The sequence below is a fragment of the Grammomys surdaster genome, unplaced genomic scaffold (genome assembly GCF_004785775.1).
Source record: "Grammomys surdaster isolate TR1022 unplaced genomic scaffold, NIH_TR_1.0 66, whole genome shotgun sequence".
In the NCBI taxonomy this organism is placed as follows: domain Eukaryota; kingdom Metazoa; phylum Chordata; class Mammalia; order Rodentia; family Muridae; genus Grammomys; species Grammomys surdaster.
The window spans coordinates 15109969-15130772 of record NW_021604568.1 but is presented as its reverse complement, the minus strand read 5'-3'; the positions used below and the strand labels follow the sequence as shown (position 1 = coordinate 15130772).

Here is a 20804-nt window from a genome sequence, read left to right as displayed (position 1 = left end):
GAGAGAGAGAGAGAGAGAGAGAGAGAGAGAGAGAGAGAGAGAACACATGCCTGGTGGCACATGGCACATGTCTATGTAACCTCAGCAGGACTGGTTTGTGGAAGCAGGAGAATCAGAAGTTCAAGGTTACCCTTGATTAGATGGTGAGGCTCAGGGCAGCCTGGACTACATGAGACTTTCAGGCCAGCCTGGACTACATGAGGCTTCCATCTTCAAAACACAAAATTGGAATCCCGGGAACTGGCTCAGCAAGGGAGTGTGCTTCCTAAGAACAGGAGTTCCATCCCCAGAACTCACATACGTGTGAGAAAAAGAGTTGTCTTCTGATTTGCGCAAGCTCACTACACTTGCTACACACACAAGCACGCAGTCACACTAAAATCAATAACAATCATTTTAAATTAAACCAAAAAAATAAAGAAATAAATTCATGTGTACCATCAATGCAACCAGGAGTATATCATTAGGAAAGGAAGGAGCCTACAATGGGAGGTAGGGAAATCAAGAAAGGGGGATGGGGATGAAGACTCTCTCTCTCTCTCTCTCTCTCTCTCTCTCTCTCTCTCTCTCCACACACACACACACACACACATACACACACACACACACACACACACACGAAGGCAAAGTTGGGGGAGGGAGTCCAGTGCAAATGGGGAGGGACGGGGGAGAAAGTGGGGGCAAGTCTGAGCAGCAGTACAACATAACCGCATAGGAAACCTTCATTGTAAACCATATTGCTTTTACGCTAACCGGAAAGCAGCAAAGTGAAAAACATCGATGCTGCGACGAAGAAAAACGACCCTGTTCCATCAGAAAACTCTGAAATGGAAACTAGGTAATGAGAAAAACATAACGCTGCCAAAAGAGGCAGCAGGAAATCGGGGAACACACAGAACAGGGAGCCTGAAAGTGGGGCTGGCTGTTTCCAGCACAGTCCTCAGGCGTGAGAAGAGCCCAGGAAGAGGGTCTGAAAACCCCGGAGGGAGGAGCCTGGGACACCAAGACCACACCCATCCTCAAGGACCACTGCCCTGGGTAGCAACCATTCAGAGCAGTCTCCTGACCACCCCAATCCCACAGCATCCAGAATCACGACTCATGAGCTGCAGTGAAGTGACTGGAAACCACAAACCAGAAGTCAGACCAAAAGATAAAAAACTCCACCCTCGGGGTAAAAGTAGCGATAGCAGAGCCACGAGGCCTGGAATCAGAACCATCGCTTCTTTGCATGTGGCCTGTGGTTTTGAGTATGCGCGTTAAGTGTCAGATCCTGGGTTCCGGTCACACTTAAGCCATTGCCAGGTTCCTTTATGAACGCAAAATTCTAAACCAGAGGAGGGCAGGAGGCACCCAGCAAGTGTCACTTTGTCACTTCAGTAAACAGTGCGGGGTGGTGGGGGCCCCAACTCCATAACAAAAGCAAGTCATTTGATGCCTAAACAATCTTTAAATAACAAAATCGGATCGAGGTAGATTCTACTTTCTGATGAAGACTGACCAGAAAATTTGATCCAACTGAAAAGTGGCCCAACATAAACAGAGTTTTCTTTTTTCCTTTGTCTTTTTTTTTTTTTGGACGGGGATGAGGGGGTTGTGGGGGGGAAGTAGAGAGGCAGTCCATCCCCCAAGGAAGGAGACCACCCCATCACAAAGCCTCAAGGATGAGGATTCAAGCTGAGTAATAGTCCTTCACCACAAACACCTCACATGCTGGGCCTTTCTCAGAGTGACATTTGTCATCTGCTTTCACTCACAGCTGTGACAGCAACGACATGTTTTAAGAAAACACAAACCAAAAAAGTGTGCATACGAACTACTGGTGATCAGGCAGACTAGCCGTTAGCTTTGGGGCACTTCCAAAACCTTTCTTTAATTTCTCCGAGGGTTTTGTTTCACTGTGGAGAAGCTTGTGCTACTCCAGGAATCGTGAAGAAATAAATGCTGTGTGGTTCCAGCACGAAAACAAGGCAGTTGAAGAACAGGAGGAAGGACTCCGGGAGGTTTGTTTTTTTGATTTTACGGATAAGAATCAAGTTCACAACTTGGTGACTCGTAGAACAATCCTGAATTGAGTCGTGTACATTCCGTAAATCAATAAAGCCCTACGTGGGCTTCCCGGGGCACTGGCTCACTCCTCGCTCTTTCTTGATAGGTATTTATATCTTGGGAGCTAATCAGAAGGACAAAGGTTCCTCTCCATGTGTAGCTGAAAGATTTCAGCATGGCCGTGATACAGAAAGCAAGGACTTAGCCAGAGAGAGAGAAAGAGAGAGAGACAGAGACAGAGACAGAGACAGAGACAGAGACAGAGAGAGAGAACACCCTGAGGCAACTTCACTGACCCTACTAGGTCTGCAGGAAGGTGTAACTTACTCCCCTGCCCAACTCACATCTGTAGCCCACCTTCAAGAATATAAATCTGTCAATCACTTCCACAGCCAGAGTAGAGTTCCCAAGTAAGAGAATGTAAAAGCAGGCTGCTGCTTCCGGTGCAGACAAACACCTTCAAACTGGGGGTGGTGGTGGGGTGGTGGTAGGGTGTGCATCGTGCGAACCAAGCCCACCAAATTAGGTTCTTCAGTTCTGAGCTCCTTGGAGGCCTACCAAGGGGCACAGCCAATGGAGAGCTGGATGAATATATTGGGGACTTTTTGGAGAAGTGGGTAGTTTAAATTTCTCTAAATATTCTACCTACCATCTTCTGATAACTAGGCTGGTGTATTCACATTCTTGGAATTCAGGGTTAAGATATTACCACAAGGTTTTAATTCTTTTCTTATCAAACTATTGCTGGCTCGTCAACTAAGTTGAAACTTGGAGAAGGCTAGAAAGGAAATTTCCACCAGATACGCCTCCAGACAAAAGCTTTGTGAGGAACAAGCAGAGCATACACCATGTCCCATAAGGTAGACCGTCCCCTGATGACAGGGCAATCTTCCATTCGTGCCACTGGATTTCTGAGGGCAGCAGGTCTGAGTCAAGCCCTCCCCAGGACCCTCTGTCCAAGCACCCGAGTCCTCCTAGCATCTTGCAAGTCCAATCCAATCCAAAAGGAAAAAAGAAAACTCCCCCAAACAAAAGGGAAAAGAGAAGTAAGCCCCTCCCATTACTGGGGCTTCATCTCTCCTCTCAAAATATAAAGAAGCTGCAGGCTTCCAGGGACACCACTGGAAAAGCCAGTGCTACAGAGCAAAACCCAGGAGAAGGTGCTCAATATGCAATATATATAAATGCAAAATATATAAACAGGGAGGGTGAGATGGCTCAGCAGGCAACGGCACCCGCCACCAACGCTACCTCAATTCAATCCTACAGCCCACACAGTGCACAGAGAAAATGGACTCACACAAGCTGTCCTCTGACCTACACATATATGTCATGGTGTGGTATGTGCCAGCCAGCACACACACATACATGCACCCATGTTAACTAAGATGTTATCACAATTATTAAAAGAAAACTTAAAACAAAACTTTGAAATAATAGAAAGTAAATCAAATCCATCCATTGTCACACCATTAAACAAATACCTGAGATGGGCAAGCCAGGGGTGACCACAGAATAGAAATTGCCATAAAGGTCTTTACCCTAAGTCCTCAGGAGCTCAGGTGTCAGGTGAGAAAGCCCGTCCCTTGGTTCAATGCTTTCATTTACATAATTAGTAAAGCGCCTACCATGTGTAAAGCTACATTATCCAATAGCCATTCAAAACAAGCTGCTCAAAATAGCTGTGCAATAAGCAAGACTTTTTCAAATGTCTTCAAAACATTCACCATACACGTTCCTCACAACGTAATGCTCCCCTAACTTTCCAATAGAGAATTAAATATCCCACCATATATATTATAAGCGCTCTCTCCTGACATGATCCCTCTCTCTCTCTCTCTCTCTCTCTCTCTCTCTCATCCTTTGCTCTCTAGAAAGAACACTTTCCTAGGTCTCTCATCACAAGGTCAGAAGAGCCCGTAAGGGTGTCTGGCTGGAATCACGTCAGAGCCTCCCAGTCCTCTGTGACTGTTGGTGGCATTCAGGAAAAGCAGATCCCCTTTCTGCTTCGTATGTTTTCCTGATTGGTTCATTTACACAGTGCCGTTCCCCTGGGCTCTGAGTACATCTTTTTGTCATTCTGGTTTTCCCCGCCATTAGTGTAGGCCGACACGCAGCTGCCTCACAACCTCGCAGGAGTGGTCGCAGCCCGGCACATCACATTTTGCCCACGGTCACCCCTTTGACGAATGTTCACCAACGCTCATACATCATCCCCAAATTGGTCCAAATGAATTAAACACAGCTCTGCTTAACATTACGAGATTTAAATGGATTTTCTCTCTACAGGTCTGCCCCATAATTGGGTTTATCCATCTTGCTGAAGCCCAGTTTACACTTGCTAACATCACGCCAATCCGAGCTACATTTTCTGCTCCAGTGACAGGAGCAAGGCAGATTTGTCATCGGATCATAACAGGTAATTCAAACAACAATTAGTTTGATGACGGCCCGTATGTCAATGTCTGCTCCCCGAAGCCTGGCTCACACCCGACGCTCTCTGCTCCTCAAGATGAATGGTCCTGGTGATTCTTCAGTTTCAATCATCAACAATGCTTCCTGGATCAACTGAGAAACTATTGACACAGGGCTGTCTTCCCTGCAAGGCAGTGGGAAGAGTCTCCCTGTCCCCCTCGGAAGGAAAACCGCCACAAAGGAAGACCTCCATTTTCAAGTCTTGAAAATTGCCCAGCTTTCTACCAGGGTCATTTATTTATTCTGGGGCTCCAATTCAACCTCAAAAATTCAGAGAGGCACAGAGCTTGAGAGCAGAAATGACCGGGTTATGCGGCTTCTGCACCCACCAGTACTAAAGTCCTCTGAGAGAATGACTGACAGATGCCAAAGCCTAAAAAAAAAAAGTGCTATGACCCCACGGACATCAGTACTCATCATCTTAATACTCGAGCCTCCTGTCCACCTCAAGGCTCCAACCATGAGCAAAACACACTCCCAGCCCTTCCGAAGACCCTGCATGTCACAGAGGTGAGGCAGAACCTCTAGGTGACATAAGACAGATGCATAAGAGAAAGGGCTAAGAGAGATTTTAAATGGCCAGCTAACCCCCAGGTTCTAAAAACCAGTCAAACACAAGCAGCCTAGCCATGGCTACTAACTAACCAGTCAAACACAAAGCAGCCTAGCCATGGCTACTAACTAACCAGTCAAACACAAGCAGCCTAGCCATGGCTACTAACTAACCAGTCAAACACAAAGCAGCCTAGCCATGGCTACTAACTAACCAGTCAAACACAAAGGAGCCTACCCATGGCTACTAACTAACCAGTCAAACACAAAGCAGCCTAGCCACGGCACCCACGGCTACTAAGGCAGCACGCATGAGCACTAAGAACAGCCGAAATCAAACATCAAACTGGAAAACACAGGAGAGAACACCAACTTGACAGAGGGATTATTATTCAGTAGAAGTCAAGAAACATTACTATTGGCTTTCCATGTTCTAAGGGGGCTATTACTTAAACCTCTGGAGAAGGACTCCACTGTCATTTCCAAAACACACTGACCTACCCCATATGTTTATGTATTACCCCATATGTTATATGTGTTACCTTACGTTATATGTGATACATGTTATATGTGTTACCTTATGTTATATGCATTACCACATATGTTATATGTGTTACCCCATGTTATATGTGTTACCCATGTGTTATGTGCTACCCATATGTTATATGTATTACCACATATGTTATATGTGTTATCCCATATGTTATATGTGTTACCCATATGTTATGTATTACCCCATGTTATATGCATTACCACATATGTTATATGTGTTACCACATGTTATATGTGTTACCCCATACATCTCACTCATGTTATTTCCTTTCAGCTCAGCTAGATGTGGTTTGGTTCACTGATTGATTAACTAGTTTGTCTGTCTTCGGCAGAATCTTATGTAGCCCAGGCTGACCCTGAATTCACCTGGTAGCCGAGGATGCCCTCCACCTTCTGAGTGCTGGGATTACAGGCAGTTTATGCAAGCGGTTAATACAGCGCTAGGATTGAACCCAGTGTTCATGCATGCTAGGCAAGCACTCTAACAAGCGAGCTACCTCCCCATACACTCCCGTGAGGTATTTAACACTCACGCCTCCGGTCCACCTACTACGGCTGCAACCACGAGGACATGAATATGAACAGAAACCAATCCCCGCCCTTAGGAAGATCCTACATGTCACAGAGTGGAGGCAGAACCTGTACATCACATAAGACAGATGTAAACAGAAACCAACAGGACTCATAAATCTATGTTACCCAACGCAGATAGCCAAGGCTATCAAATCCATCATGTGTGAGGGGCCTGACAGCAAACAAAGAATATACACTGCATGTCAGGATGAGCCGTACTCCAGACCTGCAAACACGGGCCTCGTGGGTGTCAGTGGCAAAGACGGCAGCAGAGCATTTAGCAAATACCCTCCTATGCACCGCTGCTGCGCTGCCCAGCCCACGCCAAGCCCTGCCCCATTCAGGCTTTTCCGGGAAAACACTTCCGGTGCCACCACTACCCCATTTCACAGAGCAGGAGTGGGAAGCTTGGCATACCTGAGACTCAACCCCAGGCTATCTATGGGTATCCCACCCTCTCAGTCCCCACCTATTCTCCTGTTCCTTTAAAAAGCAATGGCAGTGGGGGGCATGGTTATGATGGCTCAGTGGGAGGACACACACTTTAAACTAGTAGTGATTCCCAGCCAGAGGTAACTTTGACCCCCCAAGGAACACAAGGTCCTCTCTGGGAGTACTTTTAGTCATCATGCTTCCGCTGAGCGGGAGGGCAGAGATGGTAATACAGATAATTTCCTTTACCACCTGGGTCAAACTATCACTGGCCCTGAGGCGGACAGATTCTGCGCCAAGCAGCCCCACCCTACCTGTCACTCACCCCACCTCCATCCAATAGCAAAGGCAGGGATGTCTGCAGCCCAGCCCCCTGCCAGCATGGAAACTTGTGTAAGCGATGCTTTCCTAAATACATGCTTCAAAAACCAAGGTTTTTCTGAGGATGCTTCAAAGAGCCCACACACCTTTGATTCTAATGTTTCTTTCTATAACAAGTTACACAGTGCATGCAGCTACTTTGAAACTTTCTTTTGCAATCTGATTAAGCACTAAATTTACTGCCAAGCTATGGTTTGAGTAGGACCATCCCTCCGGGATAACTCTACTGCCAGCTTGGTAAGCCAGCAAAAGGGGAAAAAAAGAAACAGCAGTCATTCATCTGCTTGATTAGGACTTGATACCAGCTGTCCCAACAGAGCTGCAGAAACTATTTGCAAGTGCCAGGCTTGATAAGGCTGTAAATACCAGCTCTAACCCATCTAGAAAGTTCAGCACTCAGCTAAATAACACCCATAATTGTCAAGGACTTTATTTAAAAATGTAAATATCATAAAATGAAACATAAACTTTCTCTCTCATGCTGAGAAAACATCACCAGCTGACTGCCTCAGACCAGGCCTCCATATGTATATTCACTGTGGCCCACACAGTGGGGACCCTCGGACAACTGACAGGACACTAGTTTTCACTTTCTGGTCCGGAACTAGAATTGTGCCTGCATGCTAAGCCATCCTCTCAATTCCTATACAAGCTGGACTCTCAATGCTACGCAATGGGGCAGACCAAGTGATAAAGCCCAGGGCTGTGATACAGACAGGGCCACCGAATCAAGAGTGATGGGGCAGTAAAGGCAGACAATTTCATCTGGCCGGTGTAGGTCAGCTGCTGTTGACTTAGAGTCAAGACACTAACTTGTACTTTAAAAGACAGGCGTAGGGACTGAGGAAAGGGTTCAGCAGTGAAGAGCACTTGGAGCTTTGGGGAGGATCTAGGTTTGATTCCCAGCACCTACATTATGGCTCACAACCATCTATACGCCAGTTTCGGGGAATCCAATGCCCTCTGCTGAGCTCCATGGAAACCAGGCACACACATGGTACACATAATGTAACATTCAGGTAAGACATTCATAAAATAAAGCTGTACTATGCCCCTCAATTCTCACTTTGCACCCCTCCCACTGAGGTGTAGAGCCCTGGAAAAGTGAAGGCTGTCTGCTTCTCTATGTCACTCACTTTCCAGGGCTATCCTCACAGACCCTTCCTTTGCTCTGTTCCAAGAGTCAGCTTTGGCTAGTGAAATACAGGTGCCCAAACCCAGCTTCAGACCAACAGAATCCAAACCTGGACTTCAGCATGACCTACCAGTGTGAGAAGCAAGAAGCCGCCCAACACCTCTGCTCCAGGACTCTGCAGTTCCCTGCCTGTGAAGCCACAACACATCTCCTCTCGAGGTTCTAACCTAGGAGATGGTGGTCATCACAGATTCCCCGTCCACAGAGCACCCTGAAAAAACACCCAGCCATCTGCAGAACTCTGAATGCAGACAGTTTCTTTTACGTAGGACAAAGCCAAGTTAAAGAAACAAACTAGCCTTCCATCCCTCCAAAAAGAAAAGAGGGAGGGGGGCTTGGTACAACTGTCCTCCACCACTATACAGACTAACACTATACACCGCTCTGTCCTGAGTGAGGAGGAACCGAGGCAGACTCCAGGATGTCAAGGCCAGAGTGCCTCAACTATGCTTCACTGAGGTCACCCAGAAGCTATTAGCAAACTGACCTAGACCTGTCACCCAAAGAATACTAATCCAGGTGTCTAGGCCATGCATCTGGGTCCTGTTCTTAGCTCTTCCCAGGTACCTACGATGTGAGGCCAGAGTTGGAAACCACTGCCTTGGACCGATGGTTTTCCACTGACCCAGAGAAGGGATCCAGATTCATTCAATAACACGGCAAAACTACAAACACAGGCGCCCGTCCCAGACCTACAGAACATGAGCCTGGGACAGGATCCCAATTCTTAAGCTCTGAGATGTTCCCAGGAGATAGTGGCTCAAATTCAGGACACACTAAGAACAGCAATCTCCAATGAAGAAAGGCCCAGGACGCGCATGTAACAGAGGCCTCGTGGGCTCTCTGTATTGTCTAGAATGCTGGGTGGCAGCCACAGGTTTTGAAAACAGGTAGGCACTCTGTTTAGCCTTTTCAGCGCTGGGAATCCAGCTCAAGGCCTTAGGTATACACTCAGCCTCTCAGCCACATCCTTAGCCTTGAGCATGGCTTTAAACAGCCAGCTTAGCAGGAAACTACAGCAGCAAGAACACCCACCACAGTGGCCTGGACTTGAATCCTAACTGACCTTGGGAAAAATAAGACATCAGGTGTCTACTTCCTCATTTGCAAAATGCGGTAGAGGTGATAATAACAGGAACCCTGCCGCTCACCTCCCCCCACACACACCCCTCACAACTGGTAAGAGATCAATGAATAACCCAGAGAAAGCACTTAACCTTTGACCCAGTGCACCAGAACTCAGTAAGCACAGGCTATTATTACTAACTGTTGTTGTTGTTGTTGCCTCTGATCCCCCCACACCAGCCACCATATTGTCCCAGTTACCCTCTCAGAGCTAAATGCCCTCCTCACAGAAGCCAGGGCAGCAAAGGCCTCGCCAGATGCTCATTGAAACAGATACTCAGTCTGCTCTCAACCATCAGAGAAAACAAGACCCTGTGGGGATATTTGCAGCCCTCAGTTTCCACTGGGCACCTAAAAAATGACAGAGCTTCTAATAAATAATCAATGGATTGATTTCAGAAGAATCTAAGGCTGCCCTCTCAACCTTTCGTACTTGAAAAATCTGATTAGAGATAGAACTGCAGGCACAGGCCTGGATTCAAGCCACTAAACCACAAATAACAATGATCCAGAAGGCAACAACTGTTGGTCTGAGCAAGAGGTCTAGCCATTGGAGCAGTGGTTCTCAACTTGTGGGTCTCAACCCTCCTGGAGTCAAATGACCCTTTCATAGGGGTCACCTAAGACCATCGAAAACAGATATTTACATTATGATTCATAACAGTGGCAAAAACACAGTTACAAGGTGGCAAAAAGAATAATATTATGGTTGGGGGCCTGCACAACATGAGGAACTGAATCAAAGGGTCGCACGCAGCATTAGGAAGGTTGGGAACCACTGAGTTAGAGCAAGGGGTGGGTGGTGCTTAGAAACCAGTGTCTGGGGCAGGCTCAACAAGTAAAGGCATTCCTCACCAGAATGACAAACAGAGTTCCAAGTTCCATGCCCAGAGCTACACACACACACACACACACACACACACATAGACACACACAGAGACAAAGACATACACACACGCATAGACATGCACACAAACAGACACACTGATCAAGACACACTGAATCAATGTTTAAAAAAATTTTTTTTAACAGTATCTGAAACAGCACAGAAAGCAGCCATGAGCAAGGGATTTTTGTCTGTTTTACCTACAAATACCTTTCCAGTGAATGAAGCTCCTGAGTGAGCTACTACCCATCAGCTTCAGCATGTCAATTGAGAACACCTCTGAGCCCCCTTGCGCACAAGCACACCGGCTGCCCCCCATCCCCCCATCCCTCTGTGGAGAGTGAACGTACACTCTCATATCCAAGCAAGGGCTAACACCAGACACTGAGTCTGAAAGCCAGGCACGGTATGCATGCCCTCAGGAAGTTGAAGCAGAAGCACCGGGAGCTTAGGCCAACCGGAACTACATGACACACTGTCTTAAAATTTAAAATAATAATAAAAAGAGTTTGTAGCTCAAATGGACTGATTCCTGGGAACTTTTTCTACTTAGCCCAACTCGGCACATCCGTATGAGATAAAAGGCCAGGCAAGCGAATGGGTAAGAGGACAGATTAAGAACAACAGAGGCCAATCTCAGAATGCCAAGAGGAAAACCAGGGACCTTCACACTCATTCCATTGCACTCTTCAATTCTGAATGAATCTGCCAGTACTAATCTCTAGGCATCTTCTTCTTGCAGGCAGAACAAGGAGTTCCAGTCATGGTACCTCACATGTGTATGGGATAAGACACCCTGTTCACACCCAGGATAAAGAGTCAGGGTGGGCAAGGTTTTCACCCTTCTTGCATTGATTCCAAAAGGTAGCCAAGTCCAGGAAGGCAGTCTCGAGGGCCTACTGAGCCCCTGTAGACAAGGTGTAGGACCGAGTGCTTTGGAAAACTCACATGAGATCTTGCAAGCTTAAGAATAAGAGGGAAAGCAAAGCTCATTGCAAAGTCTCCACCGCTCAGCTGTGCAAACAAATAAAAAGGTCCATTTCTCCTGGATCCTCTCCTAGTTGTCTGTGACTACACGCACGAGCGTGCAGGCGCATGCGCGTGCATGCACACATGCAGAAACCACTTCACGTCTCCAGAGAAAAACAACCACAAAAGGTCTACACAGTTTGTTTTTGTTGCGTGTAGAGCTTTTTCCCCTAAATCACATCTGACTTTGTGCTAAAACATCAACCTTTGGCCAAAATACTCTTAAAACAAAGCTTAATTGGCTTTCAAGTAGCTCTGCAGAGAACCTAGGGAAACAGCCTCTGTAGGTCTCGGCCTTGATTACAGAACTGCTTTGCGAGGCTGTAATAATGGCCCCGGTAGGAATGTTGGAAGAGGTCCCTCCAGGGAGGCTACAGAGATGCCTAACTGTGTGCACAACCACCTGGAGGCCATCCCCAGGAGGCAGCTCTGGTTTTGCAACTAGGGTTCATCCTTGTGAGTCAGCATGAGTCTTCCTCACCATCTAAGAGAGATGATGGAGGAATTCCTAAGCGCTAGGAACGGAGAACAAACTCCTGTGTGTGGGAGCAACCCTACAGATGGAAGAAACTACGCAGAGTACTGGATGGAATGCAAGTCTTTTATTGCTACCTCCTCAAACACAACACCTAGTCTCCACACAGCAACCAACTGCTGTACATTACAAAGATGACACTCAACTTCAGCTCAGGCAGGGGCCAGATACAGCCAGTGTTTGTATTTATAAATAAAGTTTTATTGAAACACTGGACATGCTTTTTTTTTTCCCTCACGTTCATCTCAAGATGCTCTCAAACAGAAGTAACGCTAAGCTAATCAGACTGACTATATAGCCTCAAAAGCTTAAAATCTGCACAAGTCTCATCTGCGCGCTGACATGAGGCTTCTCGTATGCTCACACATCTGTAAGTCCACCCTCCTCCTTACTAACCACCTGTGGACTGTGCTGTACTTCAGTGACACTTTGAAAAGGCCAGTGGTCTGGAGTGCTGCTCAGGGAACAAGCTCACATTTAGCATACAGGAGGGCCTGTGTTCCATCACCAACACACACACACATAGACCAACAGAATTAAATAATTTATTATCGTTATTAATAATAACCACGAAGTGTATATTTTTGAGCCCCTTTATTTTTTAGCCTGGGTATACAGTGTTCTCAGCCAGTTTCACTGACCTTGTCTTTTCAGAACCAAAGAGGGCTAGGAGGCAGCATCAAAAGTGAGGGAAGGTACCAGCTCCGCAATTGACACTAGGAGAAGAGCGGTGTGTCTATAGAGTCACTCCGGGTGTGTCTATAGAGTCACTCCGAGGCCACTCACACCCATGGTGAAGTTGGCCAAGTGCGGAGATGGCCGGGGGGGGGGGCAGGAGACAGGAGGGAATGGACCTCATGTGACACCCGGTGTCATACTACCAAGTTATTTTAGGACGGAGCTTAGGAGACCAGCAAGCTCAGCTCCTGCTGAAATACAGTATTTATTAAGGCTCATCCAGTTTTAAGTTTCCAGGGAAGAAACTGCTGCTCCAACATCACGTTGGATTTCAGCTTAGATGAGAGAAGGCAGAGAAGGCCAGGTCTGTTTTCTGGGCACCAGGAGGGTCCGCCCAGCCTCTCCTCTCACCCCACCCAGGCTGAAAAGTCCAGAGAATTCTGAGAACGATCTTATTCTGTCTGAGCTCCTTTTTCTTCTTCTCTGCTTCTTTTGTTTTGTTTTTGGCCATTTATCCTTTGATGATCACGCTAAAACTACAGCTAGCTGCCATTTGGCTTGGCCTTGCGCTGGCCCAGCAGACACTGAGGGAGAATGGACACTTTTGAAAGCATACTGCTGGTGCTCCAATAAAATGTGCCCTCTGTTTGCCCACATGGGCATCAGGCCTTAGCAAATAGAAGCAGAGGAGAACAATACTACCTGTTCATGGAGGAACAGGGATGGTTTCAGTCCTCCAAACAATAAGCTCTGTAATTTACTCCATCTTCCTCCTGAGAAAGGGCTTCACATGGCCCGCGTCGTGCCAGGTGGTTTGGAGAAAGACGAACTGCGCCTCCAAACAAGGGACATTTCAGGGCCGGGTGTAAAGATTCAACAGCTGGGCTGGTCTTGGGCTGGTCTCCCAGTGACATGGCCCCAGCCAGCCTTTCCACACCAAGATAAGGATCACAGTCCTATTCAGCCCTAACAATTCCCACACCCCAGGCAACAAGACTTCCCAGTCCTCCTGTACTGGAGTAGGCCTTCCTAGGCCTGGGGACACTGTGATTATCAGCGCATTCATCCAGAGCTGAAGCTTGGACTCACTGTCTAACCAAGCCTTAAGTCTAAACTGTTTTCTGAAAGCAAGACTTACTGGGCCTTAAAAGGAAGCGGGTTCCAACAGGAAGTGTGCCAGAAAGAACTGGAGCTTCATGTTCAACACACACACACACACACACACACACCAGTTCTGAAAATGTCTGAGCATGGAGGAATAAAAGCCAGGAGACGTGTGCACACAGAAGTGCACACAGAAAATCATGCGCAGCAGTAACGTAAATAGTTTTAAGCCCAGTTACTATAGCCTTGAAATAAAATCAAAACGACTAGGAAGCAACCAAATTTTGAAAGACCTAGTGACTCGTGCCGCTCACTGGAGGGATAATCCCACTCACCTGGGGCAGATAGCCATTTCAATGGAAGCTAAGAAAATGCAATATGGTGAGTGGGAACTAGACCACGCATGTGCATCTACATACATGTATTCACATGTACCCTGAACACACGTGTACATATATGCTACACTCAATCATGTATACTTGAGCATGTGTGCATTTGCACATGCCTACACTCACCTGTACATAGGCACTTGCAACCACACACACAAACACACTAACACCAGTAACCTGCAAAGGCTTCCTTCCAAAGACCAAGCCAATAGCAACTTAGGTTGGACTAAGGTGGACTTCCACACCACAGTCAAGGCTCTCAAAAGCCTCCTTGCCAGGAGTTAAAAGTCAAATGTGGGGGTACAGTGTTGGGGGGTGCAGCGTGGGACACCATGAGACACAACCTCATAGCAAAAGCCAGGCCAGCAGACAAGAGTGCGTTAGTGGGCCTGAGCCTGCCGCTGCTCACCGCTGGCTTCAGTTCAGCCCACGTCTATATTAGCCTGTGATTTGTTTAGCCTTTGGACTTAGAAGAATGAAAGTATTACGTGCACAGGAAACAGGACACTCATCAGAAGCTGGGATCTGCAGCCTTCCCCGCCAACACTTCCAGTGTCCGATGTCAAGAGGCCCAAGAGAAACCAACGGTTCAGGACGGTCCGGTCAAGAGTGGTGTTCTTAGCACCGCTCACCATGATGTTGATCCACAGGAAGCAGCTCTCCCTGGCGCCCACCTGCTCAGCTCCCTCTCTCACCCTTCCCCTTCACACTCCTGCAACCCAGTTAACTCTCAACCCTTCCTTCAGCAAAACGCAGTAACCACAGTCAATCTGGGGTCTGCGCACCCACAGTGCCTGATGGAGATAGTCTTAAGCAACACAGACTCATCTTTCTTTTCCTAACTTTAAATCATTTTAGGCACATTTCTATTCCTCTTCACTTCCCACCCTCCCTCAATAATTCAAACCACCACCGCCACCATCACCGCATCTCTATAATGACAGCACCACCATCATTATCATCATTATCATCAGTATCACCAGCATCACCATCAGCATCACCATCAGCATCACCATCAGCATCACCATCAACGTCATCACCATCATCATCATCAACATCGACTGGGTGGTTGGGGGGTGGGGCATAGAATAAAAAGACACAAGAGACCTACACATTGGTAATTCAAGCTTCAGAATCTCTTGGCCTCCTACCTGAATTGCAATCTGGTGTTCAATCGTTTTGTACGCAGAGTAATAAGTGCTGCCGGATTGAAAATGGAGCTGTAGGAAGAAACCAAATCAAAGCGTTCTGCTCATGTCATAAACTACAAGAAAGCATCTTAAGCAGGTCATGAATAGCAGACAAACCTCCCTAGACTGGACTGCAGCCTTGGCATTCAATCAAGACCTGTGGACCTTCATTATTACAGATACGATGATCACACAAATCTCAACAGTTGCTTTTGTTTGGGGTTTTTTGTTTATTTGGTTGGTTGCTTGGTTTTTTTTTTTAAAGCACCCATTCAGTAACTGAAGGGGAGGCAGAGGGGCAGGAACAAGAATTGGTGACAAGGGAAGCAGAGACTGAAGCCCATAAAGACACAAAGGAAGCCATTGGGTGCTGAGCAGAAGGCTAGCGAAACTTAACAGGGTGCTGCAAAAGTCAACAGTAGGCGACACATAGACAAGAGTGAAGGCAGAGAGAGAGGCTGTGAGAAGCCACTAGCCTGGATCAAGTACAGGCCCCACCCCCTATATCTCTAACAACCGAATCCTGGCTCTCAGACACAAATCTATTTCTGGGAAAACAAATGTCTCCATGGAACTCAGGGGCCACTCAGTACCTTATGCATTCTTTCACCATGACTAAGCTGTCAGATCCTAAAGACATCTCCACAACCCACACTCTAATAATCTACACTTCCCCCCAAAGAGAGCCAAACAGTGTTCAATAGCCCCAGGTAGATGAAGGACTGCCTCTCGATAACTCTGTGCTTAGCTCCTGGCTCCTGGGACCAGGGCTTTCAACTGGGTCTTTCCCTCTGCAGCCACACATGCCTCCTATGTGAACAACTCCCACAAAAACACCAAGACTCCCCTTCAAATCCTCCTCCTCCCAAATGATACAAGTTAACTTCAGGATACCACCCATTGGGAAAACAGGCTCCATCTACTGAGACATTTTATAAACGTCATGGTGAGAGGCGAGGTCTCAGCATTACAATACACAAACAGATGAGGAAGTGTCAGATGACCAAGAGAAATCCCTGTCTATGCCACCCTGGCAGCAGGCAATTCAGGGGTACTTTCTCCAAACACTCGGATGGACATGTCTACCGTATCACCATCAGCACAAGCTACCGCCACTACTGCTTCAGAATTAAGTTACCAGAGCCCTTCTGAGTTTCAAGAGCCTTTGGGATTGCAGGAGAGTTTTAAACTCAATTAGTGTCACTTGTTCCCTGGATAGAACATCGTTCAATAGGGTCTGTTTGCTCTTTGAAAAGGGAAACGATTCCCATAAACTCTGAACTAGAATGTAACACTGTAACAGCACAGTCTAAACCCACACCCATTTTTTTTTTTTTTAGGACACAGTGAACTTGAAGAGGATCACAACAGTCTTCCCCCCCAAAAAAGCTAAAAACTATGCTTGTTTTATGTAAAGAAACATGTTCATCAAAGCTAAAAGAAGACAAACTAAAGTTGGGCAAAAACAATACTAATTTTTATACATGCCAAAGCAGAGCAATACCCACACCCCCTCATACAAGTTAATGTGGACAAAGTAAACTGTCTCCATGCACAGAGGGGGTGGGGGGAACACACATCTAAGAAGCCAAAGTGATTGGCTGAAAGAGATGTGTCTGAACCCTTTGTCCCCCCACTCACCCACCCACCCACCCTAGTCAGGACTTCACTCATTACTGTGACAATTTCCCATCATGTTAAAACAACTTCTGTGTGGTGGACAGGTCTCTTTGCGAGTTTGGAATTCCTGGCGAGAGAACAACTGTTGTCTGAGAGGAGGTTCTCTCCTCAGCAGAGCAGGCAACAGTAACAACTTGGTCCTTCCTTTCAACGCTTTTATTCTCCTCTTTCCCAATTGCCCAATTCAGAGCTTAATGGAAACTTGTCCAAGCCTCTCTTCCCACAAACCCTGCGGAGCCCCAGGCAATCTGTACTCAGGGTAACCACAGGAATCTTATATTGTCAATTAAAATTGAATGGACACCTGATAACTGCGGATAGGCCGTGGAAAATAATTTCATTTTAGTCATCGTCTTATGAATAAATTAATGAAACTGTGGCTATGCCAAATGCAATTTTCACTTGTCCAGCTCTGTTCTTAATGCTTGCATTCATCGCCTTCCCATACAGCACCAGCGAGCTTGCAGTAAATGCTGCAATTAGGATAGTAAAGCTGTACACACACATGCATAGACTGAAGTTTCTAAAGATGCTGGGATGGAAACCTGCATCAAGGACCAAGTCAGTTTACCTCCAAGTACACATGCCTGCACAGAGAGATACCGGTGTACACATACACACACCCTCACATCATTTTAACACCTCCAAACAATGTAACTTCCTTTGGGTATCCAGCAGTACATAGATCCTCTTACCCACTCACAGCCCCAGCCTGTGCAAAAGGCTCCCTCAGAATCTAAATAAGATCTCTCCCAGCAACCAACCACTGTGCTATGGAGACTTTGGAGCCTGCAGTACCTCCAGCAACAGAAATACCAACTGCTCTTATTTCTCTTTGGGGTTTCTACCTCCTCTTCTCTCTAAAATCCTTTTCTGAAATACGCACTTTAACAGCTTTTTGCCTTCCCTATGAAACGTGAAGATGCCTTCTTGTTTACAGCCCGGCTTCTTAAGGATGAGATACAGATGCTCAGTACAAACTTGGCAGTCCAAACCAAGCTAGTCTCTTGTTAGCCTGCCTCTGCTTCCCACCCCCACTAAGAGGACAGAGAAAACAAAACACGCTTAGGCCTGTGTTTTGAAAGGGTATGTAGAGACAAGAGTCCAGGACAAAATGGCTTATTTCTTTATTTCTGAAACTAAAAAGCAGTTGCTCTATGTTTGTCTCTGTACAGGTCACCTGGAAGGCTCCAAGTCACCTCCTCATCACGTGACTGTGGCTTCTCTAGTGGGAGGACCTTGGACAACTGTCTCTCCCTTGGAACAGTCCAGGGAGCCAACAGACCCCTGGGCCCTCCATTCATTGCTTTCCTCCAAGGGAGCCCCACAAAATGACACCTTCCCTTGCACAGGAAGCATTCCAGCACCCTTCTTTATTAGAACACCCAAACAACCAGGTCCCCACTTGTCCAGAAGAGTCAGGAAGACTTGGCAGTCTTAGGCATATGCTTGCAACACTCTGACTAACTGCTTCCCTTATTACCCTATCTCCTCTCCTCTGCCTTTATATCTAATCATGACCGTTGACTCTGAATGTGATGCTGCAGATACTGAAAAATCAGAGATACCAACAGACAGAAGGGGAAACAGCCATCGTCAACCACAGGACTCTTTTGCTACAAGCCACAAACAAAACAACAGACTCCCAACGGGAAGAGGAACAGCCGCTATGCCAGTCCACCTCACTAAAGGGATGAGGTGGGGCATGTACTTATTTTTCAGTCTTATGAGTCACCTGGCTTTCTCACATCTATCTGATTGCACGCATGTGCGTGAACACACACACACACATACACATATATCAGATCCACTTCCTGAGTGGTTTGGGTTTTCTTGGGTCTTGGTCTGATTTCCTTCTGTCCTCCTACTTGAAATCTAACACTTTCCACATCACTATGATTAAGGAAAAAAGAATGTTTTTTTTTTCTCCAAGTTTATCTGAGACCCTATCTTAGGTCCTCATTCCTTTGAGGAAACTGAGGCTGCAAAATAGATTATTTCCATGTCACACAAATTCACCCCACCCCATCACAGCCCCAGCCCCATGTGGACCGACTTGTTCACTCAGTGGGAAATAGACTCTTGCCCAGGACTTGGGGCTACTTCCACCCATACTGATACTGCCGGCTGAAGAAGTGCCAGATAAACCTCCAACTTCAAGAGGAGGTCCAAACCTGGATACCTCGCAGATTCCTGGGTTTACCATCTCTGTGAAGATCCAGACAGCAAACCTTTGCAGCACTCCTAAAACCACTGTCTAACAAAGGCATTGCCTCTTGGCTTCCTTGTATTCTACCAGAAAAGCACACGCCACAGAAGGGATGCCCCTAGACCCGAAAGCAGCCTGCTCAGTGTCTCACTGTTCCATCCAATGTCTATTCACCCTCATTAATTTCTTTCTCTTTCCCTTTTTCTTTTCCTCAACCTGAAACCATGAGCTGTGAGTCAGAGCTGGATCGTTAGCCTTTACAGCTTCCACAGGCATCCACCTACTCACATTGGGGGAAAGAAGTATTGACTTGCAACTTTGCCTGAGACCAGAATCCTCTAAAAAGAGGAAAGGGGGAGGGGTCGGGAGAATGGCTTCAAGAAAGTTTTCTCTGCATCTCTACTGGGGGATGCTCCCTTCACTGTCTTCCTGCTTGCCCTGGCAAAGAGAAGCCGAGGTTGAGCTTGGTGCTGATGGCTGTAGGCTTTCTCTGGGTTGGCTTTTGAGGAGGAGACAGACGAGCTGGTGTTCTTTAAACATCAAAACATAATTAAAGTTCTTGGTCTGGGAGTGATGCTAAAGCAGATTTCTAGCACACGGGGGCACGTGGTGAAGCGCTGAGGCATGTTCTTAACACTTGCTACAGAACACCCTCGGAACGACGAGCAGTCACTACTCCACTTAGCAGCCCCACGGTTACCACTCATAACGAATTCATTTGCATTAATGTGGACTTCACGTGTCCTTCCCCGGGTATGTCATTCCTCCGGCTCGGTAAGACTGACATGACAATAACACAGGGCCTCTTATTTCACTTTCTAAAACAAACAAACCCATCCCCCAAGACCCGCACGGATCCTCCCCACAATTTTTTCAGCATTTTTACTAATATATTTAGTGCATCATAATTGGCCCAGCACGGGGGAACCTAGTTATCTTCTCAGTAAATATTTATAGCGTCACTCTTTCCCATTCATTGTGCATTTTCTTAGCGGATCTCACCATAGCCTACATCTGCAATTCATTGACTTTACAATTTACCACATGTTGGGATGGGAGAGGTCTGAGCTCCATTTGAATCACTACACAAATATGCAAGTGATTTATCGGTTTTAAACTGGAGACTGCAAGAGAGGGACTCCGCTTTCCTGACTATTACTTCTTCTGGCAGACCATGAACAATTACAGTTCGTACTAATTAAGCTCTGTAAATGTGCCGGGCCCTGCTAATGCCTAGCAGGTTTCACATTTATTTTCCTGATGCCAAACTTTGGCAGGCCACTGTTAACTCCTTCAGAGCCGATATTTATTACTAATAGCTGTGTCTTCCCCAACGCTGCAGCCTGAACTGTCTGGGGCCACTTCATCTAACAGGCTGAATTACCACACAAAATCAGATGTGCCTAAGGAAGAAAAACCTATCCTGGGAAAAGTGGAGAACACCGAGCCTGATAACCCCCTTCAAAGATCCCACAGCCCAGTCTTTGTAATGAGCTGTTAAGGGATTCACATATCCCTAAGGGCTAGTAAGTTTCTGCATTCCATTGATTAGAAAATAAAACCTTTCAGCCAGGGTCTTTAAGTTTGTGTTGGATTGTAGGGAAAATATTTGCCTAGAAATGGTAGAGCCATGCCTTGCCTTGTGTCCCTCAACAGTCCTCACGTTTCTCACCTCACCATACACATACACACACACACACACACACACACACACACACACTGAGAGAGAGAGAGAGAGAGAGAGAGAGAGAGAGAGAGAGAGAGAGAGAG

General features: G+C 46.6%; 1 protein-coding gene across 35 annotated transcripts in view; it reads right to left on the bottom strand.

The window, feature by feature from the left end:
- The window catches only part of Tcf7l2 (transcription factor 7 like 2), a 192472-nt gene that overhangs the window by 164258 nt on the left and 7410 nt on the right, over nt 1–20804 (bottom strand). For 17 of the 35 annotated variants that reach the window (XM_028774435.1, XM_028774469.1, XM_028774329.1 and 14 more), the window contains exon 4: nt 15107–15175. The exons of the other annotated variants lie outside the window; for them this stretch is intronic. In XM_028774435.1, coding sequence (XP_028630268.1) covers nt 15107–15175 — 69 coding nt within the window. The remainder of the gene's footprint in view (nt 1–15106; nt 15176–20804) is intronic. 35 annotated transcript variants of the gene reach the window in all.